The sequence below is a fragment of the Eurosta solidaginis genome, chromosome 4, assembly GCF_040869045.1.
Source record: "Eurosta solidaginis isolate ZX-2024a chromosome 4, ASM4086904v1, whole genome shotgun sequence".
NCBI lineage: Eukaryota > Metazoa > Arthropoda > Insecta > Diptera > Tephritidae > Eurosta > Eurosta solidaginis.
The window spans coordinates 6,803,932-6,831,756 of NC_090322.1; the positions used below are offsets into that span (position 1 = coordinate 6,803,932).

The following is a 27,825-nucleotide window of genomic DNA, read 5'->3' on the forward strand; positions in this document are numbered from 1 at the left end:
CTTACTGTTCACGTGATATCCCAGGAAGTCTACTTCCGAATATCCAAATTTACATTTTTCCATCCTTAACTCAAGACCTCGCATGTATAACCGTCTTAGCACACAACTTACAACGTCTACATGGGTTTCGAAGTCGGATGTGGCTACCAAAATATCCATAAAGATAACTATTTTCCCCGACTGTAATAGATCTCGAAAAATCTCGCAAACAAAGCGCTGAAACATCGCCGGCGCGTTTCTCAAGCCGAACGGCATTTTCATGTACTCGTACTGTCCTCCCGGGGTCACAAAAGACGTATACTTAATGGAATCATTTTCCATTTGAACCTGGTGAAACCCACTTTTTAGGTCCAACACTGTGAAAATTTTCTTACCCGATAAATAATCAATCTTTTATCAGGGGCATAGGAAAATTGTCTCGAATGGTCTTTTTATTCAGAACCTATAATCTATACATAATCGTCCTTCGTCATTCCTTTTCCTGACCAACACAGTGGCAGACGCGTACGGGGAGTTGCTATACCTTATAACGCCCTCAGAGTGTAAATTATCAATAATTGCCTGCACTTCGGCCTTCTCGGAATGGGAAAGTCTCCTTGGAGAACAATGAAAAGGTGTATCATTGGTTAGGTTTATTTTCATTTTATAATCTAGGGGCGCTATCTGTACTTCTGCTGAGGGATTTGAGTATTGACTCACTATAACCCTTCTTAATACATCCGATTGCTGTGCATTCAGCTCAGAGCTAACATCTGGTTTGTCTGAAGATTCCCCCTGCGACCCAACACCAATAACCTCGTTACCAACACAGGTACCTACCGGGTGAGCAACGTTTTTTCGTGTAGAACAAGCTAGCTGGACAAAATTATTTTATGAGATTTTCCGTTTCATATGCAGTCATTTATTACAACTACGTCATTTTTTTCAGCCATATGTTCTTTTTTATTTTTTTCCAAAATTTTACTTCATATGCATACATTTGCTTATTTCATATACAGTAACTCATGTGAATAAGTGACATAGATCCAAACAAATTTAAAGGACTTAAGAATATTACTTTATTGTACTTAAATTGAATGGAATACAAATCTCAATACTCTAAAAAATTCTAAAAATTCGGAAAAAAAAAATTAAAAATGTTTATGAAAATTCGTCGAATTTTTTAAATATAATTTAGTTTTTGTTATAGATCGTGACAAATTTTCTTATGGGAAATTAGTTAAAATAAATTAGCGAAAGCGAAAATTGTAAGAATTATCCAAAAAGGGGTGTCTACTTATTTATGTGAGTGACTGTACATATGTACATACATATTTTGTATTTATTTGATTATTTATCCTGGCACTACAATTTTTACAGAATTATTTTATAGTACCACTCAGGAATGTAAAAGTGAATTACAATAATAATAATAACAATGTAAATAATTAAATTAATTATGTCAAAATTACTTATTACAAAAACTTAAAAGTAAGGTATCATACAAAGTAGAAAAGACAATAGATTTAAATTGAATAAAACCTGATCCAACAAAAAGTTATTATATATATGTTATTATTCGCTATCATCACTTTCATTGGATGAGTCACTTGTGGAATAGTCATGAACATCAGCAACACTACTGTGAAAGCTTGAAACAACTGGGGTATTTATTGACTCCTCAACATTATCGGGGGACAGTAAATTTAAGACTTCTGAAGTCAGACTTTTAAATTTTTTCTTAGGTATCTCCCTAAAACTGTTAACTAAAGGAACCGATGTTATAAGCAACATATTCATAAGATCTCTATTCGTGGCTTCACGCGTCTGCTTTTGTGTGTTATAATCCCTGAATCTTCTCAAATCTTTGTTACGGGCTTCCTGTGCTTCCTCGGAAAGTTGACCAATAGGTAAAATTGCTGATTTTATAATTTCAGTACTATGCACTTAGAATTTATGAACTGTAACAGGCATATTAAATCATGGATAGAGATCTATGTATAGTTTTTTAGTCTCGACCGCAAATTTTTCAAATCTTTGGATATTTATATTGTACCCAGATGCTAATGCGCGAAGGAGAGTGTCGAATCTTTTGATGAGAGTTACATCCAATCCCGTAATCTCAGCACTAGCCTCAGAATTTTCGAAAAACCTACGAGCAGTGTTGCCGTCATTGGTATTGCCGAAACCTGGTTTTGGTTTATCTTCATCAATCCATTGTATGTACCTGTTTTTATGCCTTGGTGACTGGTGCGGTAGGTTGTGGCAGGTTGAAGTCAATGATCTTCGCCTTTTTGCTTTTGGTGTGCTCTTGTTGACCTTGCGCGTTTATTTTTGTATGTTTTATGGCTACGTGTTTGTTCCCTGTACCAGGGAATTGGTTTTGCCGTTTGTAGATCAGCTTTAAAGGTTCAAATATCTCGTCGGAGCTGATACGTACATACATCCTATTTGATATGTAGAGATAATTAAATCTACAAAAAAAAAAAAAAAAATTAAAAATAGATGTGCAAAGAATTCGCAATGGTTTTTTCTTTCGACTATTAGAGAATACTTGCGACTATAACATATGTAAAATTAAGCGCGGATGTCCGCGGATGTATGTAACTTTTTTGTCCCTAAAGTTAAAAATATAGGGAAAAAATACCTTTTCTACTTAATAACGGAATGTTAAATATATTGAAAATACTCTAATTATGAAAGAATTACTATTAAAAAATTTTACTCACCTTCGAGTTTAGAATCCACCAAACAAATTATGTAAAAGTGTTCACTTAAAAGAAATATGAATCTTAATATTCAACAAGAATTTTGCAAATTAATCAATGCATTTTACGGCCACTCCTGCCTTACTTCAATTACTCAATATATATGAGCAAAAATCTCAAAAAAAAGCAAAAATCCCGTTATTTTGTTTGTTTTCTTTCGTTTCTCATTACACTTTTCTTGGAATAAGAACTTTGTTTTGGCCCAGCTAGCTTGTTCTACACGAAACACTGTGCGTCGGTGGACCCCACCAACCCCCCACTCGGACCCCCTGGACATGAGTTACAAGTTTTCTTAAGGCAAAACAAATCGAGCGCCTTATTTTCAAAACAATTTATATTGTTCAATTTCATTTCATTTTTTATGTTCATTAAAATTTCTTTAGAATACTGGATTTTAGATTTAAATTTACATAAAAATATACGGAATTTGTTTAATAGATCTCGCCCAATTAATACGGGCATAGAGAGATCAGAATCATTCAAAAGTAAAAATCTATGGGTCATTTTCAGCCCTTTTAATTTAACTTCACATATAACTTCTCCAAATTTATAAATTTGTTTATTACCCACACCTCGGTACTTGGTTGGCTTTGGTTGGTTGCCCATGTTGAAGGGTACAATTGACTTTTTAATAAAACTCCTCGGACTACCGGAATCGAGAAGAGAAAATATATGAGCAGCGCGTTCGCTTTGTTTACCTAGAACAGTGACACTTACCACTTGCCCTACATCAACCGCCTCAACCAAACGTGCTTCATTTGAATCTATATCATCGATAGCTGCGACCGCCACTTTCTTCCTGGGGCATGTTTGATGGAAATGCCCAAGCTCCCCACATTTGAAGCATGAACTTGGTTTCCTTACTGGCTTCGTACATTTCGATTGGTAATGACCTAGCTGACAGCAGTTGAAACACCGTAGAATCTACTTTTACTCGACGAGGTACAGCCCTGTTGTTGTTGTTTAATCGTGTTAAAATGCGACCTATCTCGAAGTTTGTCATAGCGTTCGTATTGTACCTTCAGCTGCTTCATCGTGGTCGCTTGGTATAGCATTGATAATAGCGAATTCCTTTCGTTTAAACCAGATATGATGGTGTCCACTACGTCGCGCTCTGGTATGTTCACCTTGCCAGCGATTACTCTCATTTCGACGAAGTAACGCTGAGCACTTTCATTTGGTTTGCGTTTTCGGCTTTTCAGTTGCTCGTAAACTTCGAATAAGGTATGCTTCCGACCGAATTCGTCACATAAGGCACCTTTCAACACTCCGTACGTAGAAGTTGAAATTGTACATGCAAAAAGCTTTGCGGTACCGTCTAATAGACGACGTACGCAAACGAGTTTATAGCGCTCATCAATTTGAATCAACTCGAACATGTCTTCGATATCGCAAAACCACTTATGGACAGCTGAAATTCTCTGCCCCTGAATCTGAAGTGATTCCACCTCCTTCCTCAAAAGTAGCAGCTCTTTTTGCATTCTAACGCGATCGCTTCCCGCTAATATGGCTTCCATTGTCAGAGAGCTCGCATTGGAAGTACCTAAGCCACAGTTGACAGCAATTGGGTTGTACGCATAGGTAGCATCAGTGTTTTCCGCGGCGCCTAAACAGCCAATGTTTGCAAGGGCAGCGGTGATGGTATGGACAGCAGTATTTGGAGTTTCCGCAGTGATAGATGCATCAGGTTTATCATTCGTGATGATATTGTCCTCGTTAGCCATATTATTGATGGTTTCGGCCGGCACATTGGTGAGTGTTGCAGTCTCGTTCTCGTTAGCAGCAGCTGTGGTAGAGATGTTTTTGTAGTGTACAGTATATTGCTTGAAACGAGGCTTTTCCGAAGAACTCTCAGTTTGACCTGTATTTGCTTGTGATTGGCCACAAATGTTTTCGTACAAATTGCGAATTTGCGATATGGTGGCACTATCTGGGGGCTCAACACCCACCTTCAGTAACTCAGCCAGCATTTCACCGCGTGTTTCTGCTCTTTGAGACATTTTTATATTTTTCTTATGCTTTTCTTTGAAAATCGAGAAAAAAAAATCCGGATTATTGAAGCGGGCGTGTAAATAAATCGAATCTCACTTCTGAGATGTAAAGACTGTAAAAGTATATTTGGATGGTAATCGATTTAATTTAATTTCAATACGACGCATTGCGTCTTTTACAAAGTGTAGACAGGATATATCTTATGCTAGCTGCAGTTCTTAAAACATATATGGTTGACAGTATATATTAAGTTAGCTGCAGTTCTAAAGCATATATGGCTGACAGCGGTTGAACGTACTGACTGTGGCAAGGTTGCATTTAGGCCTACCCTACTGGGCACGACTTAGGTAAAGCAGTGTTTACACAGCCTAACTTCTTCGCTAAACCACTTATGGACAGCTGAAATTCGTTGCCCCTGAATCTGAAGTGATTCCACCTCCTTCCTCAAAAGTAGCAGCTCTTTTTACATTCTAAGGCGATCGCTTCCCGCTAATATGGCTTCCATTGTCAGAGAGCTCGCATTGGAAGTACCTAAGCCACAGTTGACAGCAATTCAGTGTTTTCCGCGGCGCCTAAACAGCTAATGTTTGCAAGTGTAGTTGTTTGGCAGCAGTAGTAATAGCAGCAGTTTCATCAACCTCAAGGTGAGCAGCGGTGGCGTCGTTATGGGCAGCGGCGATGGTATGGACAGCAGTATTTGGAGTTTCCGTAGTGATAGATGCATCAGGTTTATCATTCGTGATGATATTGTCCTCGTTAGCCATTTTATTGATGGTTTCGGCCGGCACATTGGTGAGTGTTGCAGCCTCGTTCTCGTTAGCAGCAGCTGTGGTAGAGATGTTTTTGTAGTGTACAGTATATTGCTTGAAACGAGGCTTTTCCGAAGAACTCTCAGTTTGACCTGTATTTGCTTGTGATTGGCCACAAATGTTTTCGTACAAATTGCGAATTTGCGATATGGTGGCACTATCTGGGGGCTCAACACCCACCTTCAGTAGCTCAGCCAGCATTTCACCGCGTGTTTCTGCTCTTTGAGACATTTTTATATTTTTCTTATGCTTTTCTTTGAAAATTGAGAAAAAAATTCCGGATTATTGAAGCGGACGTGTAAATAAATCGAATCTCACTTCTGAGATGTAAAGACTGTAAAAGTATATTTGGATGGTAATCGATTTAATTTAATTTCAATACGACGCATTGCGTCTTTCAAAGTGTAGACAGGATATATCTCATGCTAGCTGCATTCTTAAAACATATATGGTTGACAGTATATCTTAAGTTAGCTGCAGTTCTAAAGTATATATGGCTGACAGCGGTTGAACGTACTGACTGTGGCAAGGTTGCATTTAGGCCTACCCTACTGGGCACGACTTAGGTAAAGCAGTGTTTACACAGCCTAACTTCTACGTTCGTGTATACACAAGCAAAGCGAAGTTACCTGCGTTCTTGAGGACTTAGGATTTTATGCCAAAGTAAGCACCAATCTTTACCGATAACTCTTTTATCGATTAATTTATCGAATTCTCGCAAAGTAATATTGCATTGTCATCGGAGTTATACATGCGTGCAAAATTTCATCTCAATCGCACACCGGGAAGTGTATCAAATTTAACTTGCAAGATTTGATTACAAAACAACAGCCAAGTGAAAGTAAATAAAAGCCTATAAAAAGGAGGCATGTTGAGAACTACAGTTTCACTGCAAAAGACGAATGAAAAGCTTTTAAGTGTGCTCCGTTTTGACAGGAGTTACCTGTGATGGGATAGTTATGTTCTCTTCAAGTCGCCGAAACATTAAGCCTGGTTAAAAGTTGTAGATGGTGAATTAGTACCTTACTTGGACCAGAAAATGTTCTTGCGGGCGTCTGGCCTATCTGGCCAATATTTGGCACAGATATTATATGAAAAATTAAGTTAAAGTCCCGGCAAGAACGCGAATGGTTAAACAACGCCAAATTTACAATTTTACCAGCAACTTTCGTTGTATTTAGGTTGTTTTAAGATTTTTTTCGTAATATTGCTGAATCAATAAGCCATTGCTGGTTATGGATTGGGGTCCTCGCAGTCGAGTCTGGCAGGGATGCGAACGAGACCAATGTAAACGCATTCAAATGACTCATTTGGATGTACGCATTTGGGGTCGGCGTAAATGTAACATAAACCTGCTGAGAATTACAGAACAAATTTTATTCCAAACCGCTTGCTATTGTGTGGCCTTATTCTGTAACTAGAATTTATGGAAATTTCTTTCGCATTTGGAAAAAAATGTGTGTAGCTTGACAGATTTCGAAACGCATTTCTATTCGAAACGAGTTACAGAATAAGAAAATACAGTCGCTTCCCAATAATGGGTAGCAGCTGCCAGATAATTTATTTTATTCTAATTATAAACTGAAAATTTTCAATAGTTTACTTTCTACGTTTTGCGAATGCAGGTGTTAACCTTCTGGGGGACATACTTCGTGTGACTTGAAGCTTATATGTAATTCTTCCAGAGTCATGAGTGGTTTGGTTCTCAATTTTATTTTTCACCACTTGCCGAAAAGCTTAACGCTGTCGATAGCCTAATTGCGGTGTTTTTGTTTGTGACGCTCTCTTTCGCTGCGCGTAAGTACGCCCTTTTAATTTTTTCATCATTGTCCGTGCATCAGCTTCTTTTTGTGCGAGTACCATACGTTCGGAAATTCTTTGAAAATACTCATCAAGTGATGAGGTACTTGGTGTATCGTTTGGCGCTTTTTCTTTACAAAGTTTTCTCTCTTCAATTTGCGGCATTCGTCGAATATTTGCGTCTTGTAGTATATACTCTCTCACACTAGGTTCAACATTTAAATGTATATGTTTGGGATTATGAGAGTAAAGTAATGTTGTGAGGTGATCCGGCCGCGCATTTTGGTTGTTTTGTACTTCCATGTCTTGTCCTTCTTCATATTGTTTCCTTAATTTTATTATTGATGAGGTTGCAGGTAATAGACGTCTATTTCTATGCGGTGTAAAGAAGCGCAAATAGCTTCGTAACTTTTGTGCAAAAACTAAAGATTTTTGCGATTTTGTTTCATGTCCTTGCTCTTCGGTTCTATGTGCTGGTGGTTTCTCTTTGGTACAGCATTCAAAACAGGAGCCTACATCTAGCCTTTTAAATGCTTTCTCATCTTTCATAGACTGTTTCGATGTAGTTGTTATATCATGTTTTAAAGCTTTGTCGGGATTCTCTCCTTTTCCAAGTTTCTTTCTTGTCGCCCTTTGTTGATGCGGTCGCATTCTCTGTGTTTTAACAGTTTCCTTTCCATCTTGCTGCGGCGGTTTTTGCATATCTTGTTTACTTTCATTTTTAGCTAGAACAGATATCTCATTAGCGGCCTCAGTTGCTGGCTCATCGTCAGCGCCAACTTTTTCCTGCACTGCTAGTTTACAATCCTGCACATATTTGCATTTTTCACACTGTGTGGTTGTTTTGGGTTTCATGCATTTCATGAATCTTCGAAAACTTCGCGCACTCTTCGCTTGCGCTGCTTCATCACAGTTCTCAGTGCAAGTGCATTTTGTATGCCCCTGTTCCGGCAGATGCTGTTGTTGTTTACTTTCTTCTTGTTGTTCTTGAGTACTAGTAACTGCTTTCGTTGTGGTTTGCTCAGCCAAGTCTTTGTGCTCAGCGTGAGCATCCGCTGTGCCGCTTTTGATGGTGTCTGCTTTGGCATTGCTTTTCATTCCTTTCGCTTTCCGTGCATCTCTTCGCTTTCTTGTCAGCTGACAACATTTGTGCTTACACAGCGTTGCATCGTAGTGGCACTTCGGTGTAATTAACACCTTCAAATCGCGATTTACTTGCTGCAAACGTTTCAAGATTGCCTTCTCGGTGCGTATGTAAGATTGTACTCTTTTCACTTCTCCTCTGTTTTTTTGTGCATTAATATATTTTGGTGGACTCTTATCCTGATTGGGTTTGTTCACGGCTCGTTTTCCGATGGTTTTGAAAGCGGGTGCGTATTGCCAAATGCACGTGTCTTTGTTGCATTTTTGTTTTTGTGCTTCATTTTTCAGAATATGTTTCACCTCTGGCATCACACCACACTCTATTGTTTAAGCAATGAATGTGGTCTATTGATCTCACCGAAGTTTTTATGCTAATATCATTTATTACTTATTTAAGATTTGCTTTTAATAAGGAAGGAAAAAATTGTTCACGTTTTAAAAATTTTGAAAATATTCCAATTCCGTGAACTGACAATTTTATAATGAAACTTTATTCTATCATGTTATAATATTGCGTATGTTCAGTTTAGGATTACTTTTCAATCTGCTCCCTGCACGAAATTAGGTTTCGGCTGAAGCTGCTACCGATACTTTTTTTTAATTTCTGTTTTTCGACTTTTAATAAGTTTTTGGTTCATTTGAACGAATACGTGGTGAGCAGCATTGATGAAATAGCGATGCTTATTAGTGTAATTTCAGGTTAGGTTGAACTGGCCGGTCCGTGAGGATCTCACATAGACTGAATGAGTCCATAATATTACAGAAGAATGCTCAACGACGAAACTGAAAAACCCTATCAGAAACCAGGACAAATTATATCAAATAATTCCGTCATGTTGGCAAATACTAGAAACTTTTAAAGACCTGTGCTACTTGCTGCTTCTAGATTTGATAGCTGTATCACTCCTTATAGCTTGTCTTAGTCTGGCGAGAGCAGGGAACGGGCACAAAACGTGCTCGATCGTTTCCTCCTCTAACCCGCGCTTCGCACATCTGTTATCACTGATAAGGCATGCGACGCCAGCTGGCAGTGTCCAGTCGGAATATCCATCATGATCCTACAGTTTCCTCTTTTCAATGATGAGAGTAACTTTGTTAGTCTAAGGTTGTTAGACCTGCACATGATCTTCGTTACTTTGCAGTCCCGCGCTTAGTTTTACGCCTTTGCTACTTGGACGATCTTGTGCAATTCTCGTCTTCTGTAAGATCCGCAGCACCATTTTGCTGTTTGTCCCCTCTAACACCTTCGTCGTGAAATCAAGGGGTTAAAGGGTTTCGAGCTCCTCTTCAAAGTCACCCGCTTCTTGCATGTTGAGATTGTTGTCCCTGGAATTTTCTTCCAGAGGCGTAAATGATGTGTTGGAGGCTCCTTTGTAAGACTTGCAGCACCGTTTTGTTGTTTGTCCCCCTCTAACACCTTCGCCCTCTCATTTTGGCTTAAGGGTTTCGAAGTGTCCTTCAACCTCGTCGGCTTCTTTCATGTTCAGATTGTTCTCTCTGGACCATCTTCCAGAGGCGTAAATGCTGTGTTAGGGGTTCTTTTGTAAGACCCGCTGCACCATTTTGCTGTCATCGTTGTATTTTACAATTACACCTCTGGGAACTAATGCCATGGGGTCGACTGTAAGTCAGAACTCTGTGTTGGATTTAAACCTCTTCCGCTTACAAGGTTCCAGAAAGAGCTGCACATTTTTTGTTTACTCGTTCATTTCCCACGTTTTTCACACAGATTTAGAGAATGGCTTTAGAGTCTGACGGAAAATTGCTTCTTCCAAACGAAACTTTCTTTTGTTATTTCAGGACGACTTGGTGGAAAATCACCGTATCTGCCGGTTCGAATATAACCAACTTCAACATATTGTAACGAATTTAGGGAAATTTCTTTTTCCAAACCTTCTGCTAACGTTCGAATCGCTAAACTGTTGAATAAATAACTCCAATATTCAGTAATGCAAAATGGTCTTTATTAGACAACTTTCAGAGTACTTCACAATACACTTATACTTCACAACCAATAACGTGCTTAAATCAAAACTGAATACTGAATACTCAGCTTGCACTGCTTTTATACTCTCTGTTGCTTGCTGTATCTCCTGCTTGGTAATTGAGCTACGATATGCGTGTGTATGTGTGAGTAACAACTTCGGCTGATGACTACATCTGTGTGTGTGAAATATCTCTTCGTCGCCTTCTATATATGTGTATAAATGATGATTTATGTGTTCATGTATACCAGTGTGACTCGCTTTAAAGTTTTTGTTGTTGCGTGATTATTCACTAACAGCTTAGTGATGTCAACATTCGCCACAATATTATTAATGAACGTCGTATTTCAGACTTTTGTTTCTCACAAACTTAATACAAATGCTGGTATTTAAAGCCGAAATCTGAGATATGATGCTTTCGAAACATCTTCTGGGGTATAGCGTCCTCAAACAAGTTATGACATAGGGCGTTTTTAAAACTCTGATATAAGGCTTTCTTCAGACTATTTATGATAAATGGACTTCTTCCAACATTTGCTGAGATGGGGCGTTCGACAGAGTGATCTATCGCTCAGACGTCGTTACTTATACCGTCCATAGTATAAATGTGCCAGCCTCTAACGTTGTGCAAGTGAGGTGAAGGGTCTTCCATCGAAGGTTTCAAGTCGCCCACGGTGCTAATGAGCCCAAATTAAAAAAATTTGTATTACGTTTTTTATTTGGAATTTATTGGGACAATATAATTAGTTACATAAGTTGGACAAATTAATGAGTGTGCTGCGGTTTAGCCACAAGCCACTCCCCCCTTTGAATGCAACACAGTACACACCATGGCTCAACTATATGATTGGCTCATCTCTACAGCAACAACATACCTTTGTTCAGATTTTCAAAATCTGCGTGATGGAATGAAAACGTAAAACTTAGCAGTTTTTGTGTGTTGTAAGAAAATGTTGTCAATGCGTTGGTTTCATTTTGAGTTTGCCATCTCCTTTTGACAATCCCTACCCTAGTGAAATGAAAAAAAAAATTATAATAATAAAATCAGCTGATGAGATGAGCCAGCCATATAGTTGAAACATGGTACACACAAAACATATTTCTACACACGTACAAACATTTGCATTACCCAATTCTATAAAATTTGCCGGGTTTAATACCCAAGTTGTATGATGCAGAAATTTTTAGTGTACAAAACAAAATAAATAAAAAAATTCTAGCAGACTCTTTTGTAGGCGGAGAGTTGTGCCATTTCATACCGGGCACACTATTTACCATCCTATTCACAGTTGTGCCGAGTATGAATTCAGCGCCCAGCGTCAGCTATTTCCTTCCAGCTCTTGACTTATTGGCACAGGAATTTGTGGAATGAGATCTACATTATTTGTTTTATGAATTTTTGAAACTGCACGCACGCTTTATCTTCATCTTCTATTCGCCTTTTGGGGAATGTTCGTAATGCTTTCTTTATTTGTTAATTTTTTTCTTGATTTATGTTGCTGCGTTTTTTTAAGTTCGGTTTTAGATTTGGTAAGATTAAAAAAGGCTGGATTTGGTCTCCTCGTTTTTGAGATATTTTCATTATTTCTTCTATTCGCTTTGGAAGAATTTGACTCGCTTTCATTGTCACTATCATCTTGATTGCGTTTTTTATTGTTTACTGTACTGAAATACCTGCGTTGGTGTTTTGTTTTTGATTTGCGTTTACCTAATTCCATTTTTATATGCTCTAACATGTCCTCCAGTGAAGATGTGCTCGGTTCACTCAACGCGTCGTCGTCAATATTGCCACTTGCTGTTGATTTATTCGCTGCTTCTTTTTTTAGGTTCACCAACGATTTTATTTCTTTCTCCTCGTAGTTAACCGGAATTCGCTCGTGTGGTGCTGATCTAAAACAAGCTAACGGTGTTAGTATGTCAGTGTCTTCATGGTCATTATGTGCCTGCACAGTGGTACTCTCACCTTTCTTGGCTTTTTTAGTTTTCGAGTTCCTCAATAATTTATTTTCATGTTTGTTTCGGTTTTCAAATTTCAAAACGACAACATGTGGATCTTCTTGTCTGTTGGTATATTTTTTGCAGTAAGAAAATGTATCCGTTACATGTTGCTTTGGCTGACTTGTTTTTGCATTGGACTCTCTATTTCGTGCCGCTATTTGGCTGGTTGTTGAAGCTGTGCGCTCTTTCGCTGCGATCTTACTCGTCGCAGTAAATGGGTCACGGCTTTTAAGCGAAGATTTACTTTTTGGACCAACGCAATCCTTCGCAGCTGCTTTACTAGTTATTGGCGCTTGTCTGCCATTTGAAAGTGTGCCTTTGCCGGTTGTTATTGACTCGATTTTATCTGTAATAAGCGCGTGCTTTGAAGGTTGAGAGCTAGCACATGCACAAGAGACGAAGCAAATGCTTTCATCGTCGGCGGCGTTGGCTTTTTTCTTGCAACAGAGCGTAGTATTCTTCTTTTCAGGCTCCATTTCATCACTTGCCAGTTCTGCTTTCTCTAACGCTTCTTCATTTTCCGCTTTCCAACGTTCTTCAAGCGATTTCTCAAGTTCCATCTGTCTTTTCTTTTCCAAACGTAACTGTCTTTGTAGTTCTTTCTCGCGACGCTCCATTTCGCGTTCTTGTTTTCTTTTCTCCTTTTTCTGCTTTTGTTCTTCCCACATACGTTTCTTCTGTTTAACTTTCATTTCCTGTTTCAACGCGCCCACTTCAGATTGCACCTCAGGAAACGCCTGGTATTCAAGGTTCTTCTCTTTTATACCATTTTCGAAAATTTTGCTTTTTCTCACGCGTGTTTGGGTTTCCTTGTATTGCGCGTCTATCTTTTCATCAGTTAATACCTTTAGGCGTTCCTCTTCCTCACAGTCCACTAGCGCTTGCTTATGCTGTACTTCTCTGGGTTCGGTTTCTGCCAAATTTTTCATATCTTCCATTTGCTGTAGAATGCCCGAGTCTTGCATGCGTGTTTTGTCCTTTTTTGCCCATATCAGTTTTAATTCTATGCTATCATTGGTATGTTTGTTTCCACATGGGCTACCACCACCAAAGATGTTCTTCATAATTGTACGATGGCGCTTTTTATTGCATTTAGTTCTCCTGCCCTCGTTATCGCTTTCTCGTTCGTTCTGTTTTCCTTTCTCTTTAGCTTTCTCCCTCGTCCTTTCTCGCGCTAGTGCTTGTTCTACTTTTTCTGCTTTCCTCTTCATTGCGCTTTCTCTTCGTTGCGCCTTCTTTGCTAGCTCATCCTTAACCCTCTGCATGTCAGCGTTAAACACCCGTTCACAAAGAGATGTGTACTCTCGCTGTGAACTACTCGCGCTTTGTACCACGGCTGTTAATTTCGCATTCTCATAATTCTTCTTTGGCACAAATATGCTACTGCGAAATTCTGTATCAGCCTTATCCCTACAGCGTATTTTTAATCGTAATATTTCATTGGAGTTTTTTTTTTGTCTGTGCATACATCTTGACCGCCGGCCGGTCTATAAACATCATCATCATCATCATCATCTTCATACTTCCTCCTTACACCATCACTCTTACTACTACTACTCTTATTACCTGAAGATTTCGGAAAGCATGAATCACTTATGGTTTCTATAAGACCATGTCGTTCTGGTTTTTCCGCTGCTCTTGATCGTGATTTGGATTGTTCTTTTTTAACGCGACCAGTCGGCTCAATAGTTTCTTCTCGTGCACTCTGTCGTACGGGATAGAAAATCTGACGTTCAGCCTCAAAATCCATACCATATAATGGATTGTGCGCCAACATCGCATTTTCGTGCTCTTCCAATAATCTTAAAAATTCTGGTGAGATTTTCTTAAACTTTTTCGGATCAATTATGCGTCGTCGTCCGCACTCGCGCAGGGGTCGCCCTAACCGCAAAAATTGATGCGGTTCTGGTGGTCCCTGCGGCGAGACGTCGAACGTTTTACACTTATTCGTCAATAACGTCGTATTGTTACTCTGTTCTCGCTGACATTCATACCATGTGGTAGCAGTATCCGGTACATAGATACTTGATTTTTTTGCTGCTGACCAGAGACTATCGGTGATCTTATTACAATCGGTACGACAGCGCACTTTATTGTATCCTGGTTGTTCCAAACCCATTTGTTGTTGAAGACGTATCGAGGGATTGAGCGAATCAGGCATGCCCTTGGTTGTGATGCTATTAACGAAAGCGCCATAGTTCGAGGGGCATAAATAGTCCTGCTCAGCTTTTTGTTGTTTATATTGTAGGTGTTGCTGTTGTGCTTGATATTTATTGTACGTTGGCTGATGTTTTGCAGTGAAAAGATCAGGTCCATAGTAATTTCCACAACGTGAAGCTGCTAAAATTTGTGATGTCAAATAGCGATAACAATTTGTATTACCGAAATTCATGACTCTTAAACTAATAATATTTGGACATTAGAGGCTGAAACATAGAGTTTTTTAAACATGTAATACTGGCGATTTTTTTTTTAATTTTTTCTTAACCTAATTATGGTTTTTCCGAATGAGGACGTAAACGTGTAATTTACGAAAATTTTATTTTGATATTGACAAATTTTGAAGTGCACATGCAAGAGGCCGAAAAAAACTGAAAATTGTCAAAATATTCATAAAAAAATAGGGCTGCCATATTGGCGTTGAAGTCAAATAATATTCACCATTCACCTTTAATGCTGGATAGGCACCTCATGTAGGAAATAAATGATTCCATAGAATACGAATAACGAATTCTGGGGATTTCTGATTATTTATGCACTTCTGCTAACGTTCGAATCGCTAAACTGTTGAATAAATCACTCCAATATTCAGTGTTGCAAACTTGTATTTATTTAGATTATTTTGAGAGTAGTAAAATTATACTGCACTTCGCAACTAATAGCGTGTTTAAATCAAACTGATTACTCAGCTTGCGCTGCTTTTATACTCTCCGTTGCTTCGTTTGCATATTTCTCCTAAGGTCTAAACGTTTCACCTTCTAGAACTTTTTTATCTCGTGCTTGGTTACCATCTATATACATGTATATTTGTAGTTTATGTTTTTCTTATAGCCATATGCGGGTGTATGTGTGAGTAACTACTTCGGCTGATGATTACATGTGTTTGTGAGATACCTCTTCGTTGCCTTGTATGTATGTGTGGAAATGATGATTGATTTGTTCATGTACACAAGAGTTGCAGCTTGCTTTATTGTTGTTGCGCCTTTATTTACTAACAACATAGTGATGCTAAAATTCGCCACAATACTTTTACAAGTCTTCCAACTACTGATTTGAATATGGTGCCCTCATGGCGGGATCATACAGGTGACGACCGGGAATCAGCTGATTGGTACTTTTTCAATATGATTTGAACAAACGAATTACAAAAACAAAGTATATGGAACTTTTATTTATTTTGTATGTATGTTGGCGGCCCACCACCCTATATGGTTTCTCCATGGCCCATAACAGACTAGAGGGAACGATTGTAGAGAGTCTCCCAGCGGGTAAGGGGGCTCAGAATTTACCCGCGGTAGGTATGCCTGTCGTAAGAGGCGACTAAAATACCAAATTTATTCAAGGGGTTATGTAGCTCAACCCTTTCAAGGTTTTGCCAGCGCAAAATATAGCTTCTCCAACCCAATTCTTAACCTCACCTACCCGTGGCGAGTCCTATTACTTTAACAGCCGAGGCTCTGGCGACCCGAAGTTCCACATGGTTCTAAGGAGTCGCTGCAACAACATTGCATAGAGCTTGCATGATCTATCCCATCAGGCATTTTATAGTTTATTTCTAGTAGTATTATTTCTAATCGTCACTCTTAGATGAATTAGTATCAAACTTTTTTTATGAGCAGAATTTGTACAACTCATTATAACTCCCCCTTTCTCTGTTTCAGAATCGTTTCAGCTATACAGGCATTCTTCTCCTTCCTTGTCGGTTTCATTGTATGCAAATCGACATGCAGCAAGTCATTCGTGTATGCCTCACATTTCCTAATGGAAGCCTATGGTTGGTTTGGCACTGCTTATTTTATGTACGATATTTGGTCCATGTACAAAGTGCATACACAAAAAATAGCTGATAAACTGAGACTGATGCGTCTAAATACCGCTGCGACTGGTATGAATTCAACGAATGGTGTAAATTTGCGGAATGGCAGTACTTTTAGAAATAATACCAATGCCGGTGCATCTGACGACAGTGACAGCAGTGACGCTTTACCTTTAAGTCTAGCTGCACAACAACATTACAATGGAGATATTTACGATTATGATGGCGATTGTGTACAAATACCAACAGCTGGTAAATGGGATTTTATTAAGTATATAATAACGCATCCAGTTATGATGATACATCATATTTTTATTGGCACATTTGGCTTGTTGGTTGTGACGGTGAGTTATTTAAAAATTAAATTTTGTAGTACTTTTTTCTAAAAATTAAATCGCACCTTCATATTTTTTTGCCTTTAACAGTACATACGTGGCGGTGGTCATTGCATCTATAGTTATATGTTTATGATGGAATTCTCAACGCCTTTTGTTTCGATGCGCAGCATATTGAGCACAATGAGATTGAAAGACTCTCGAGCTTATATTATCAACGGTTTACTTATGTTGGGCACATTTTTTGTATTTCGCGTTGTTATGTGGCCATATGTTATGTACCGTTACAGTGTGGCCATAAATGTTAGTCTATGTGAGGTAAGATATTGATACTTATGTGAATATACAAAACTCCTTTTTTTTGTTTCTACATAGTATTGCATATGAAGAAAGATTTGCCTGGAGTGCTCCTGACATAGTTTACATCTCCGAAAGTCATAGGAACACATACTAGAGGTGGAAAACTATCAACGATAGTATCGATATATCGATAGTTTTTACCTATCGATGTTTTATGACTATCGATACTATCGTTTAAAGCATTGTAGTAGAGGAATTGTAAGTTTATATAAAATATAAAAACCCAATGGTAACTCATGTCATGCTGGCATGTTGGTAGCGCTTATTTTGACTTTTTCAAATGAGCGGAAATTTTAGAAGCAATAGGTGTGTGTAAAACACGCGTATAAATTGGACCGAGTTTTTGTATTGTTATACTCTTATAAATTTAATGTTATATAGAAAAAGTTCACGATTCTTTATATAAATCGTCAACTTTCGCACATTCTCAACAAAATGGATAGCGTGTCCCCCAAAAATAAAGTAAAGATGTCTGCTACTTGGAATAATTTTTCCAAATCGAATAAAAATAAAGCCACGGCGATTTGTTCCTATTGCAAAAAGGAGTTCAAATCAAGCGGCAACACAAGCAATTTTTGGAATCATCTCCAGCGTTGCGCTTTGTACTCGACCTCAAAGGAGAAACATGATGGCGAAAATGAAGTTTCTGCCTCAAAAGCTGGACTGGTTTTATTAGCAAAGTGTGCTAATACACGTCCAAAAAGATTTAGTAAAAATTTAGAAGAGCGGTCGACTGCTAATACGCGTCCGAAAATATCGGGATGGGTACCAAACGACGATTCTAGACACCAAGATGTTAGCTCTGTGTGGAGATATTTTTATAGTTGAATTTAACAGTTTCATGTGGTTGTTGTTGAAAGAAAATTGATAACGAAACGGGTTTTGCACGTATTTAATTTAAATCCCAAAAAGGTGTCGGACTGTCAAGCGTAATTTTTAATAAACGCGGCCGGTGGCCGCGATTGCAGGAAGATGTTCTGCACAAAAACACTATGGATCCCACCGCCCGGTTTCGGAGTGGTCCGGGGTCATTTTCCGGTTTTTCGTGAACATTTTTTGATTAACATAAACATTTTTTTTCCGCCTTCATATTATTGATACTGGGGCATTTTGTTCAGATTCAATTTGATCTTTGATTTTTTAATCCAACCCAGTGTAATTTTTTATAAGCTCGAACAAAAACTGCTAATGCAGAAAGGTGTTCTGGATCCCACCCCCGATTTCGAAGGGGTCCATGGTTATTTTTCGGTTTTGGAAAGATGATACTGCTTTCTCTGAAGGTAACGTTGGGAGCGTGTCATTATTCTGTATTACAAAATTCTGTAAATTGCAAAAAAATTCTGCTTGAACAAAATTCTGCTTTTTTAAAATTCTGCTTTCTAAAATTCTGCTTTTTCAAAATTCTGCACGTTTAATTCTGGAAGTCAAAATTCCGGAATCATGGCATGGCGTAGCCGGTGTTGGATCGGCTAAGGGTTATTTTTTTAAAGTGCGGCCGAAGGCCGCCTTTGCAGACGGGTATACTCCGCAGAAGGACATCACCGTGGCGGTAGCCACGGTTCTACCACACACCCGGACTAGGCATGGCGTAGCCCAGGCTTATTTTTTATAAGCGCGGCCGAAGGCCGCCTATGCAGTAAGATGTTTATAGTGTTAACTACTTTGTACTCTTTACTTTAATTTTTAAAATAATTTTAATTGAGTTTTCGTGTTAACTTAAAATTTTGAATAACTTCAAAAAAAGAAAATTCTAATTAGTTAGAAAATATCTGAACTCAAAAATAAACTCAAGATATAAATTTAGAAACTTTATATAAAGAACAGCAAACTGATACATTTTTACAAAAAACCATTTCTGATCCAAATTCTAAAAATAATTTAAAAGAAATTCATATTCCAATTATTAATTTAAACATATGGTGTGATGTTTCTCTACAACCTTTTCGACCTTATGTTCCACATTCTATGAGAAGAATTATATTTGACAAAATTCACTCATTATCTCATCCAAGTATAAGAACAACTAGAAAATTAATTCAAAATAAATATTATTGGCCTAACATGCGTAAAGAGATTAACGATTGGACTTCATCTTGCATCAATTGTCAAAAATCCAAAATTTCAAGACATACTAAATCTCCTATCCAAAAAATTCAAATACCATCAGGCCGTTTTGAACATATTCATATGGATATTGTTGGACCTCTTCCAGTTTCAAATGGAAATTGTTATATTTTAACAATTATTGACAGATTTTCACGTTGGCCTGAAGCTTATCCACTTAAAGATATTTCAACAAATACTATAGTAAAAACTTTTATTCAAAATTATATACAACGATTTGGTATACCATTGAATATTACAGTAGATCAAGGTTCACAATTCACCTCAAAATTTTTTACGGAATTAACTAAACTTTTAGGTTCTCATAAAATTCATACATCTCCTTACCATCCCCAAGCAAATGGCATGATAGAGAGATTTCATCGAACTTTAAAAGGAGCAATTATAGCATCAAACGACTCGGTTCATTGGTCTGACATTTTACCATTCATTCTACTTGGTTTACGAACTTCTATTAAAGAAGATTTAAAATGTTCATCTGCTGAACTTGTTTATGGCCAAACACTTAGAATACCTGGTGAATTAATTATTTCAAATAGTAATAAAGAACATGATTTTTCTAATGACGCTCTTCATAAAATAAGAGAATATTTTTCGCTTGTTCGTTCTAAAGTGTTTCATCATAATAAAGAAAATTTTTTCGTTCCTAAACAATTAGAAAATTGTGAGTATGTTTTTGTTAAAGTTCTTCGTAAATCTAATTTAGAATCACCTTATGAAGGACCTTTTAAAGTTATCTCTAAGAAACATAAAACATTTACAATTCAATACAAAAATACTATTAAAAATATTTCAATTGATTTACTTAAACCAGCAAACATACTTATTAACACTAATTTAAATACAAATACATTAAACAACAAAAAACAAAAAAAGGTTACATTTAATATTAATTAATAATTTGTTTGTTTCAAATTTTCTTGGAGGGGGAGTAAATATAGTGTTAACTACTTTGTACTCTTTACTTTAATTTTTAAAATAATTTTAATTGAGTTTTCGTGTTAACTTAAAATTTTGAATAACTTCAAAAAAAGAAAATTCTAATTAGTTAGAAAATATCTGAACTCAAAAATAAACAAAATATAAATTTTTAAAAACAAAATCAAAATAAAAGATTTTTTAAATATCAACTTGAATGTTGATATAGTGTTCTACGCAGAACTACTGTGCATGGCGCACTTTTTCAAAATATATATATATATTTTAATACAGAATTTTGAAAGCAGAATTTTAAAAAAGCAGAATTTTAAAAAGCAGAATTTTTTACATACAGAATTTCGACACCAACCCGGTAACGTTGACTAGAACAGAAACCTTAATTTTCCAATCTCCTCCAAAATCTTTACACCTGCAATGACTTGAATTTCATATTTAGAAGGATTAATAGGTGTGTACATTTGTGTCCACACAACTATACGCCATTTTTTTCAAGTTGTTTTTGCAACCGCCGCATTGCTTTTCGTCAATCTTGTTGAATATAAAAACCTATTTTTACAGGTAACTCAAAACTTTGGAATTTTTTTGAAAATTAGAATTCTTGTTTTAATCGACGATAACTTCAAAAATAACAGCATCAATTCCCAAATATCTTCACGTTTGTCCTTTTGTAGCACTCAGGTGTGCTCCATAAGAGAATCTGCCGCTACGAAAATTTCTCGATAGTATCGATAATGCCCTTCGATACTATCGGCGTATATCGATAGTCCGTACTTTCAATAGTTTTCCACCTCTAACACATACCACAGTAGTAACCCTACCCTCTGCACCAACTCTGTCTAATAGAGCGTGTTATGCAAGCAAATGTTTCCTCTAGGTTTGAATACTTAAGCGTGGTACCCAAATCGTAAGAAAATGCTCAAGCAGTTTTTTAATTTTTTAGGTTGAACTAGCTGGTCCGTGAGGACCTCACATAGACTGAACGAGTCCATAGTTTTTCGCCTTTTAGGCCACATTTGAATTTTGTTATTTCAAAAATGCGTATTTTCCTATTCTATTATTCATTTTCTTTGCAAAAATTCGTTCGAGTACTTACATCATTCCAGTGCTTTAGAATACTGGGATGTAGTACTTGATCGGAAATATACTCTGCTCGTTGCCGTAGGAATCATTGTGGATAAGACAAGTGTGATAACTTCTGCATAGACGTCAAAATTACAAATAGAATGGATAACCTGATTTTTAATTGACTATCTCTGTCTTATTCTGTATCTCTTTCTATCACCCGCTGAAGATAGCCGGCCCTATGCGCCGTCATATTGAACACCCTGACAAAACGCTAAAAAGTAGCCATATTGAACATCCTGTCAGGCAGTTGACGGATAAGATATCACACTTGTTTTATCCACAATGGTAGGAATTTTTACTTACAGCATTTTTGGTTTTTGTTCAAGTTAATTTACCCTTGCTCTTCCTTTTTGACCAAACCATCTGGCTGCTATTTGTCCAACACTCTTCAATCGGGGGTTTTAAAGCTTCAACGTGGTTACTGTTGGGAAAAAATCAATACTATATGTTTGATAGCAATTTTTATTTAAATTATTTTAGCGCTTCAAAAAATTATAGTTTAAACAAGAAAATTGTCCCAATGAATTAAAAATCAAAGGCAAAACTGATTTCTCAATATTATTGACATGGATTGCTATGAAATATAAAAATTACAGTTTGAACAGCAAGTATCTGTAACAGCAAGTGTCTGTAACATCCTCTCCCCGTTAAAATTTCACGGATTTTAACCAGCCACATCTAACTTTGCTAATTTGGTTACAGGCCGCTTAAATATTCCATATTTTGTTTTTACGGTAGCGCATCTAACATTTCCATCTGCTGCTTGCATTACAGATTGAACGATCCACTTTGGCCAATTATTTCGAGGTAAATTCGGATCTACTATAATGACAACATCATCAATTTTAATTGGGTCAACCTTTTGAAACAATTTACTTCGACGTGTTAAAGTTGGTAAATATTCTTGAATCCAACGCTTCCAGAAAATATCAGCAAAGTATTGTACCTTTCGCCAGTTCTTTCGCAAGTTGCAATCGGTCTCAGAAAACTTGCCCAAGGGTTTACTACTGCTGGAAGATCCAAGCAAGAAATGATTTGGAGTTAAGACTTCATCTTCTGTGTTTTCCAAATCTACGTAAGTCAGTGGTCTGGAATTTATAATACGCTCACATTCCAAAAGCGCAGAATACAAAGTATCGTCTCTAAAAATATGATTTGGCATGATGTTGTACAGTACTTTCTTCACGGATTGTATTAAACACTCCCAACTTCCACCCATATGTGGTGCTGCTGGTGGATTAAAATGCCATGTTGTTGATGAAGTAACAAACTTTTCAGCTGTCAGTTCAAAATCCAATTCACAAACAGCTTTCTTTAATTCAGTTTCAGCGCCATGAAAGTTTGTACCATTGTCGCAATAAATCTCGATCGGTATACCTCTTCTCGTAATGAAATTCTGAATTACCATTATGCAGGTGCTTGTTGTCATATCTCTTGCGTTCTCGATGTGAATTGCCCTCACAGTGAGGCAAGTGAATGAGACACCCCATCGTTTTTCTTGATGGGGAGCCACTTTGACTTGCATCGGTCCAAAGTAGTCAACACCAACATAAGAGAATGGACGTGCAAATGTGGATAGTCGGGACCGTGGCAGTGTAGCCATTTCTGGAACCGCTGGCATAGATGCTGTATTTCTGCAAAACTGACAAAGCCTACGCACTCTTTTAAGTTCCACTCGTAAACGAGGTATGTAGAATTTTTGTCGGATTTCATTTAAGCATCATGGTGCATATGACGCAGCTCTTCATGAAAGTGGCGAATTATAAGAGTCGTTCCATAATTGTTTTTTGGTAAAATAATAGGTCGCTTCGAGTTTTCGGGTATAGTCAGCGCTAAATCGATTCTACCTTTTATACGAAGTACATTATTTTCATCTAAATTGGCGAACACTTGAAAATAGGACTAGCTTTTTGAATATTGCGTTTTTGTTTCAGAGTAGCAATTTCATCCTTAAAAGTACTAAATTGTATTTTTCGATATATGTAATTTTCTGCCATTGCTAATATTAAGTTTTTATTTGGCATGTCGTAATCCTTGTTCATTTTTAGGGCTATCCTCTTCTTTAGCTTCAGACCAAACATGAAAATAGTAGCAGTAACTCGTAAAAGGCGATTCCAGCTTGAAAATTTGTTCAAGTCCAGACAATTATCGTCGAAATTTTCCATAACGTGAACAAATGCTATATGTGGTCTTAATTCCTCCTTGGTTTCCATACTGTTCGTGATTCTTTGCGGCCACGCAAATTCCGGTTGCCACAAGAAATCTGGTCCTGCAAACCACCTACTTTTCAAATCAAACTGGAAAGGTTTCTTCTGTTTTGTAGCATCATCTGCAACGTTAAGCTTAGTAGGCACATATCGCCATTCTGAAAGCTTACTTCCTTCGAGGATTTCACCAATACGGTACATTACAAATTGTTTGAAGTTTCGAGGATTTGATCGTAGCCAAGAAAGGACGGTATTGGAGTCTGACCAAAAAGTTCTGCTGTTTACCTGCAGATTGTGCTGCTTGCAAATCATATCACCTATTCGAACTCTTAGTACTGCGGCCATTAGCTCAAGACGAGGGATGGAAACTGGTTGTTTTGGAGCGACCTTTGCTTTAGCAAACACAAGGCATACATTCAGTCCAGAGGATGAGTTTATACGAAAAAATCCTACAGCTGCATATGCCAATTCACTGGCATCTACGAATATATGCAGTTGAATATCTGAGTCGGAGTTTGTTAGGTACCATCTTGGAATTTTAACTTTTTCTATGTCGGGTAGTAGCTTCAACCAAATAAGCCACTTCTTAAACACTCTTCGCTAATTTCATTTAACCAACCTTCAGTTGTTCTCCAGACTTCTTGTAATATAATCTTAAGATAAATAACGTAGTGTGAGAGGAAACCTAGCGGATCGAATAAAGACATCAGAGTACGTAAGACATCTGTCTTTGTCGGTTTTTTATGCCCATTGAGAATATCCTCATCCACTCGATACAATTTTAAGCAATAAGTGAATACATCACTCTCAGTAGACCACCACATACCCAGGATTTTTTCATTTCCCACTTCAGATGAATGATCCTTGATGGGTACAGGAGTTTCTTCTTCTATCTCTCCAAGACTTTTTAATACAGCTCTAGAGTTGGATTTCCAATTTCGTATGAAGAAACCGCCTTCTTTATGGATAAATCTAACTTCCTTTGCTAACCGAATCGCATCTTCCTCAGTATCCGCGCCGTCTAATAAATCATCTACGTAATGATGGTGCACGATCGAGCCTGCGGCTCTCGGAAACTCACCTGCAAACTCTAATGCGTTTTTGTTTTTAACATATTGTGCTGATGTTGGAGAGCAGGCTGCGCCAAACGTCATCACTTGCATTACATATACGCCAGGCTTTCTTTGAACCTCGTTGTTTCTCCAAATGAATCGTTGTGCGTTTTGGTCAGATTTTAGAACCCGCACCTGGTGAAACATTTCTTTTATGTCAGCACTTATAACGAATTTAAAAGTTCGAAAACAGAAAAGTACAGATAAGAGCGGAGTCAACAAGTCTGGAACCTTAAGCAGCATGGAAGTCAGAGAAGTTCCAGGAACTTTAGCAGCTGCATCCCAAACGAGTCGAACTTTCCCAGGTTTGTTCGGATTAATTACTGTGAAAATAGGTAGATACCATATAATTCCACTATTTTCAAAAGCTTCATCTGGAGAAAGTTTTCGGGCATATCCTTTTCAACTAAAGAAACTATTTGCTGATTTATAATAGGTATATGCTCCGGACCAGACTTTCTCTCTAGACGAGTTAAGCGTTTCAAAGCCGCAGGACAACTGTTTGGAATTGTAGGTATATTATCTCACCATAACAAACCTGTCTCAAAACGACTTCCTATTCTCCTTGTCGTTGATTGTAAAATTTTATTTGCACGTTCATCTTCGGGTGACTTGAGATCGACTGCTTTGCCTATATTTTCAAGTGAAAGGTAACTGGAAACAATTTCATGTAACCTTTTTAACTCGGATTCACAATCGCATTCTTCGATTTTATGGAAACCCATAGTGTTGTTTGTGGTTTCATTTCCTCCATGAGTTACCCAACCAAGTCGAGTTTTAGATGCAAACGGCTCATATGGAAATCCTTCCCTAGTCTTCAAACTGTTGCATAAATATCCATTGTTGAACCCAATAAGAATTTGTGGCACGGCATTTTTGTAAAACTCCAAAGGTATATCCCTCAAATGGAAATAGCATGACAAATCTGCCTTTGTGACACTTTGTACTGGAAGTGCTAAATTTTTGACAGTGTGTGCGTTTAAAATATCATACTTCTTGGCATTCGGATGTCGCTGTGAAATTGCAGGTTTACTAATTTAGAACCATCTTCATTGCGTGTAGTATCCGATGTCCATTTCAGGCACAAATTTTTCGGTTCCCCTTTAAGATCTAATTTTTCGCATAAATTTCTCTCCAGGAGAGTAACGTTAGATCCGTCGTCTAGAAAGGCAAAAGTATCAACCTTTCGGTTGATATTATATAGTGTAACCGGAACTATTTTAAAATATGTTTTATTTCTACTTAACTGATTGGAATGAGCGGTAACAACTATAGATTTGGGTACAAAATTATGCATGAGCTTGTGATGCCTTGCTTCGCAGCCATTAATACTGAATTTTATCTCAGAGCAGCGAAAATTTCCATGCTTCTGCAAACAAATTCTACAGAACTTCTTCTGCTTCACCTTGTCCCACCTCTCTGAAAGCGTCTTGCGTTGAACTTCACACAATTCGTTGCTATATGGTTCCCATTACAAATACTGCAGGTTGGCTTCAAATTCTCCCTTTCGTGGGTATGCAGACTTCCGCTAACTTTAAAAATATCTGGACTAACTTTAACAACAGCTTCCGAGACGTCTAGTAGCCATTTTGAGAATGAACAAATATCGGCTTCTTCGTTTATACTGTACAATGCCCAATTCATTTTTATTTGAGGAGGCAGCTTATCAACCATCTCCTGAAGTAGTAGGGGATTTTTCATGTGGGACTCTAATCCGGATGCTTCAATTGTTGAACACAGGTTTCGGACAGTAACTGCGTAAGATACAAGCGTGTCTAATTTGTCAGCTCTTGGTGGTACTTCGGACCGAAGTTTACTCAACAAATCGTAGATGATAATTTCCAGGCGACCAAACATCATTTTCAAAGTTCGTATTACCTCAGCGACATTTTTTGGGATTAAAAGAAGAGAGCTTACCATTTCCAACGCTTTTCCGCTGAGACATTTCTGGAGTCGTAAAAGATTTTCAGCATCACTAAAATTACATAACTTATTGCTTTCTTGATACGAGCTGTAGAAAACCGGCCATTCTTCCGGTTTTCCTGTGAAGATTGGAAGCTCCTTTGCAAAGCTTTGGCGTATTGCAAGGTGTACATTGGTAAAAGGTTGGAGTGGCTGTGGTGCTTCTTTCTGAGGTTGAACTTGCGCAACCCATGCCTTTGTTCCGATGCGGGTTCACTGCAGCTGCCTTTTCCTTCTGAAACTTCAACTTCTGTTAGCAATTGCATTCTCTTCTCGTGATACTGTTTTTCACGCTCCGCGCGCTCTAACTCCAAGCGTTGTAGCTCTAAATTTATTTTTCGTCGATTCGAACTTGATTCTGAGTTCGCTACAGCCGTGTTTGTTGTCCTTACTCTTCGGGCTGACCTTACTTCCTCACTCTCCCTACATTTAATGCACTTCCAAGGATGGGTTTCGACTTCAGAAGTCACTCCGGCGCAGTTGTAGTGATTCCAGGTATCACATACGTCGCATTGGACCATCTCGTCAGTATCGCCATGATTGCAGAGAGTACAGCTTGGGCCATTTGTTTTCGGAGGTGTACGAAACATTTTTAAGATTCACAATTTGCGCGGCGTATATTGAAATTAATAAAACGATATAATTAATATAGTTTAAACAAGAAAAGTTTCCCAATGAATTAAAAATCAAAGGCAAAACTGCTTTCTCAATATTATTGACATGGATTGCTATGAAATATAAAAATTACAGTGTGAACAGCAAGTATCTGTAACAGCAAGTGTCTGTAACACTTACATATCTACTACTGGCCTTCGAATACTTATTTTTCACAAAAATATTTTGTTAAATATTCCACTTCTGATTTTTATTTAAATATTCCACTTATGATTTTTTTCTTCCACAGGCAATTGCCACTTTACCTCGCGGTTGTATTATAAGTATACTCATACTATTTCTACCACAACTTTATTGGTTCTTTTTGATGGTGAAAGGTGCATTAAAGGTGAGTCCATCGTTTTGTTCATTAAGTATGCAATCGTTTTAGCTGTAATAAACAAAAAATTAAATTTTTTATTAAATATGTATATTTATTTAACTATTTTACCAACTAACGTTTTAACAGTTTTACTAATAATAACGCTTTATTTTCC

The 27,825-nt window shown here is 37.6% G+C and overlaps 3 protein-coding genes across 6 annotated transcripts in view; 1 reads left to right on the forward strand and 2 right to left on the reverse strand.

Annotated features, from left to right (window-relative positions):
- Window positions 1–27,825, forward strand: part of LOC137248905 (ceramide synthase) — a 209,594-nt gene that overhangs the window by 174,543 nt on the left and 7,226 nt on the right. For all 4 annotated transcript variants that reach the window (XM_067779885.1, XM_067779882.1, XM_067779884.1 and 1 more), the window contains 3 exons: window positions 16,356–16,854; window positions 16,936–17,163; window positions 27,579–27,677. In XM_067779885.1, the coding sequence (XP_067635986.1) occupies window positions 16,356–16,854; window positions 16,936–17,163; window positions 27,579–27,677 (826 nt within the window). The remainder of the gene's footprint in view (window positions 1–16,355; window positions 16,855–16,935; window positions 17,164–27,578; window positions 27,678–27,825) is intronic.
- On the reverse strand, window positions 7,025–8,932 carry LOC137248904 (uncharacterized). The gene has a single exon (XM_067779881.1). It carries the CDS (start codon window positions 8,798–8,800, stop codon window positions 7,286–7,288), a length of 1,515 nt encoding a protein of 504 aa, XP_067635982.1. The 5' UTR covers window positions 8,801–8,932; the 3' UTR covers window positions 7,025–7,285.
- On the reverse strand, window positions 12,177–14,079 carry LOC137248903 (DNA ligase 1-like). The gene is made up of 2 exons (XM_067779880.1): window positions 12,440–14,079; window positions 12,177–12,366 (listed from the first exon to the last, which is right to left on the reverse strand). Exons 1-2 carry the CDS (start codon window positions 13,938–13,940, stop codon window positions 12,317–12,319), a joined length of 1,551 nt encoding a protein of 516 aa, XP_067635981.1. The 5' UTR covers window positions 13,941–14,079; the 3' UTR covers window positions 12,177–12,316.

Coding starts and splice junctions, on each gene's coding strand:
- LOC137248904 (XM_067779881.1), bottom strand. CDS start 8,800: ATGCCAGAGGTGAAACATATTCTGAAAAATGAAGCACAAAAACAAAAA.
- LOC137248903 (XM_067779880.1), bottom strand. CDS start 13,940: ATGCACAGACAAAAAAAAAACTCCAATGAAATATTACGATTAAAAATA. Junction 12,367..12,439: donor AACTAAAAAAGCCAAGAAAG/GTGAGAGTACCA, acceptor AGCTTGTTTTAG/ATCAGCACCACACGAGCGAA.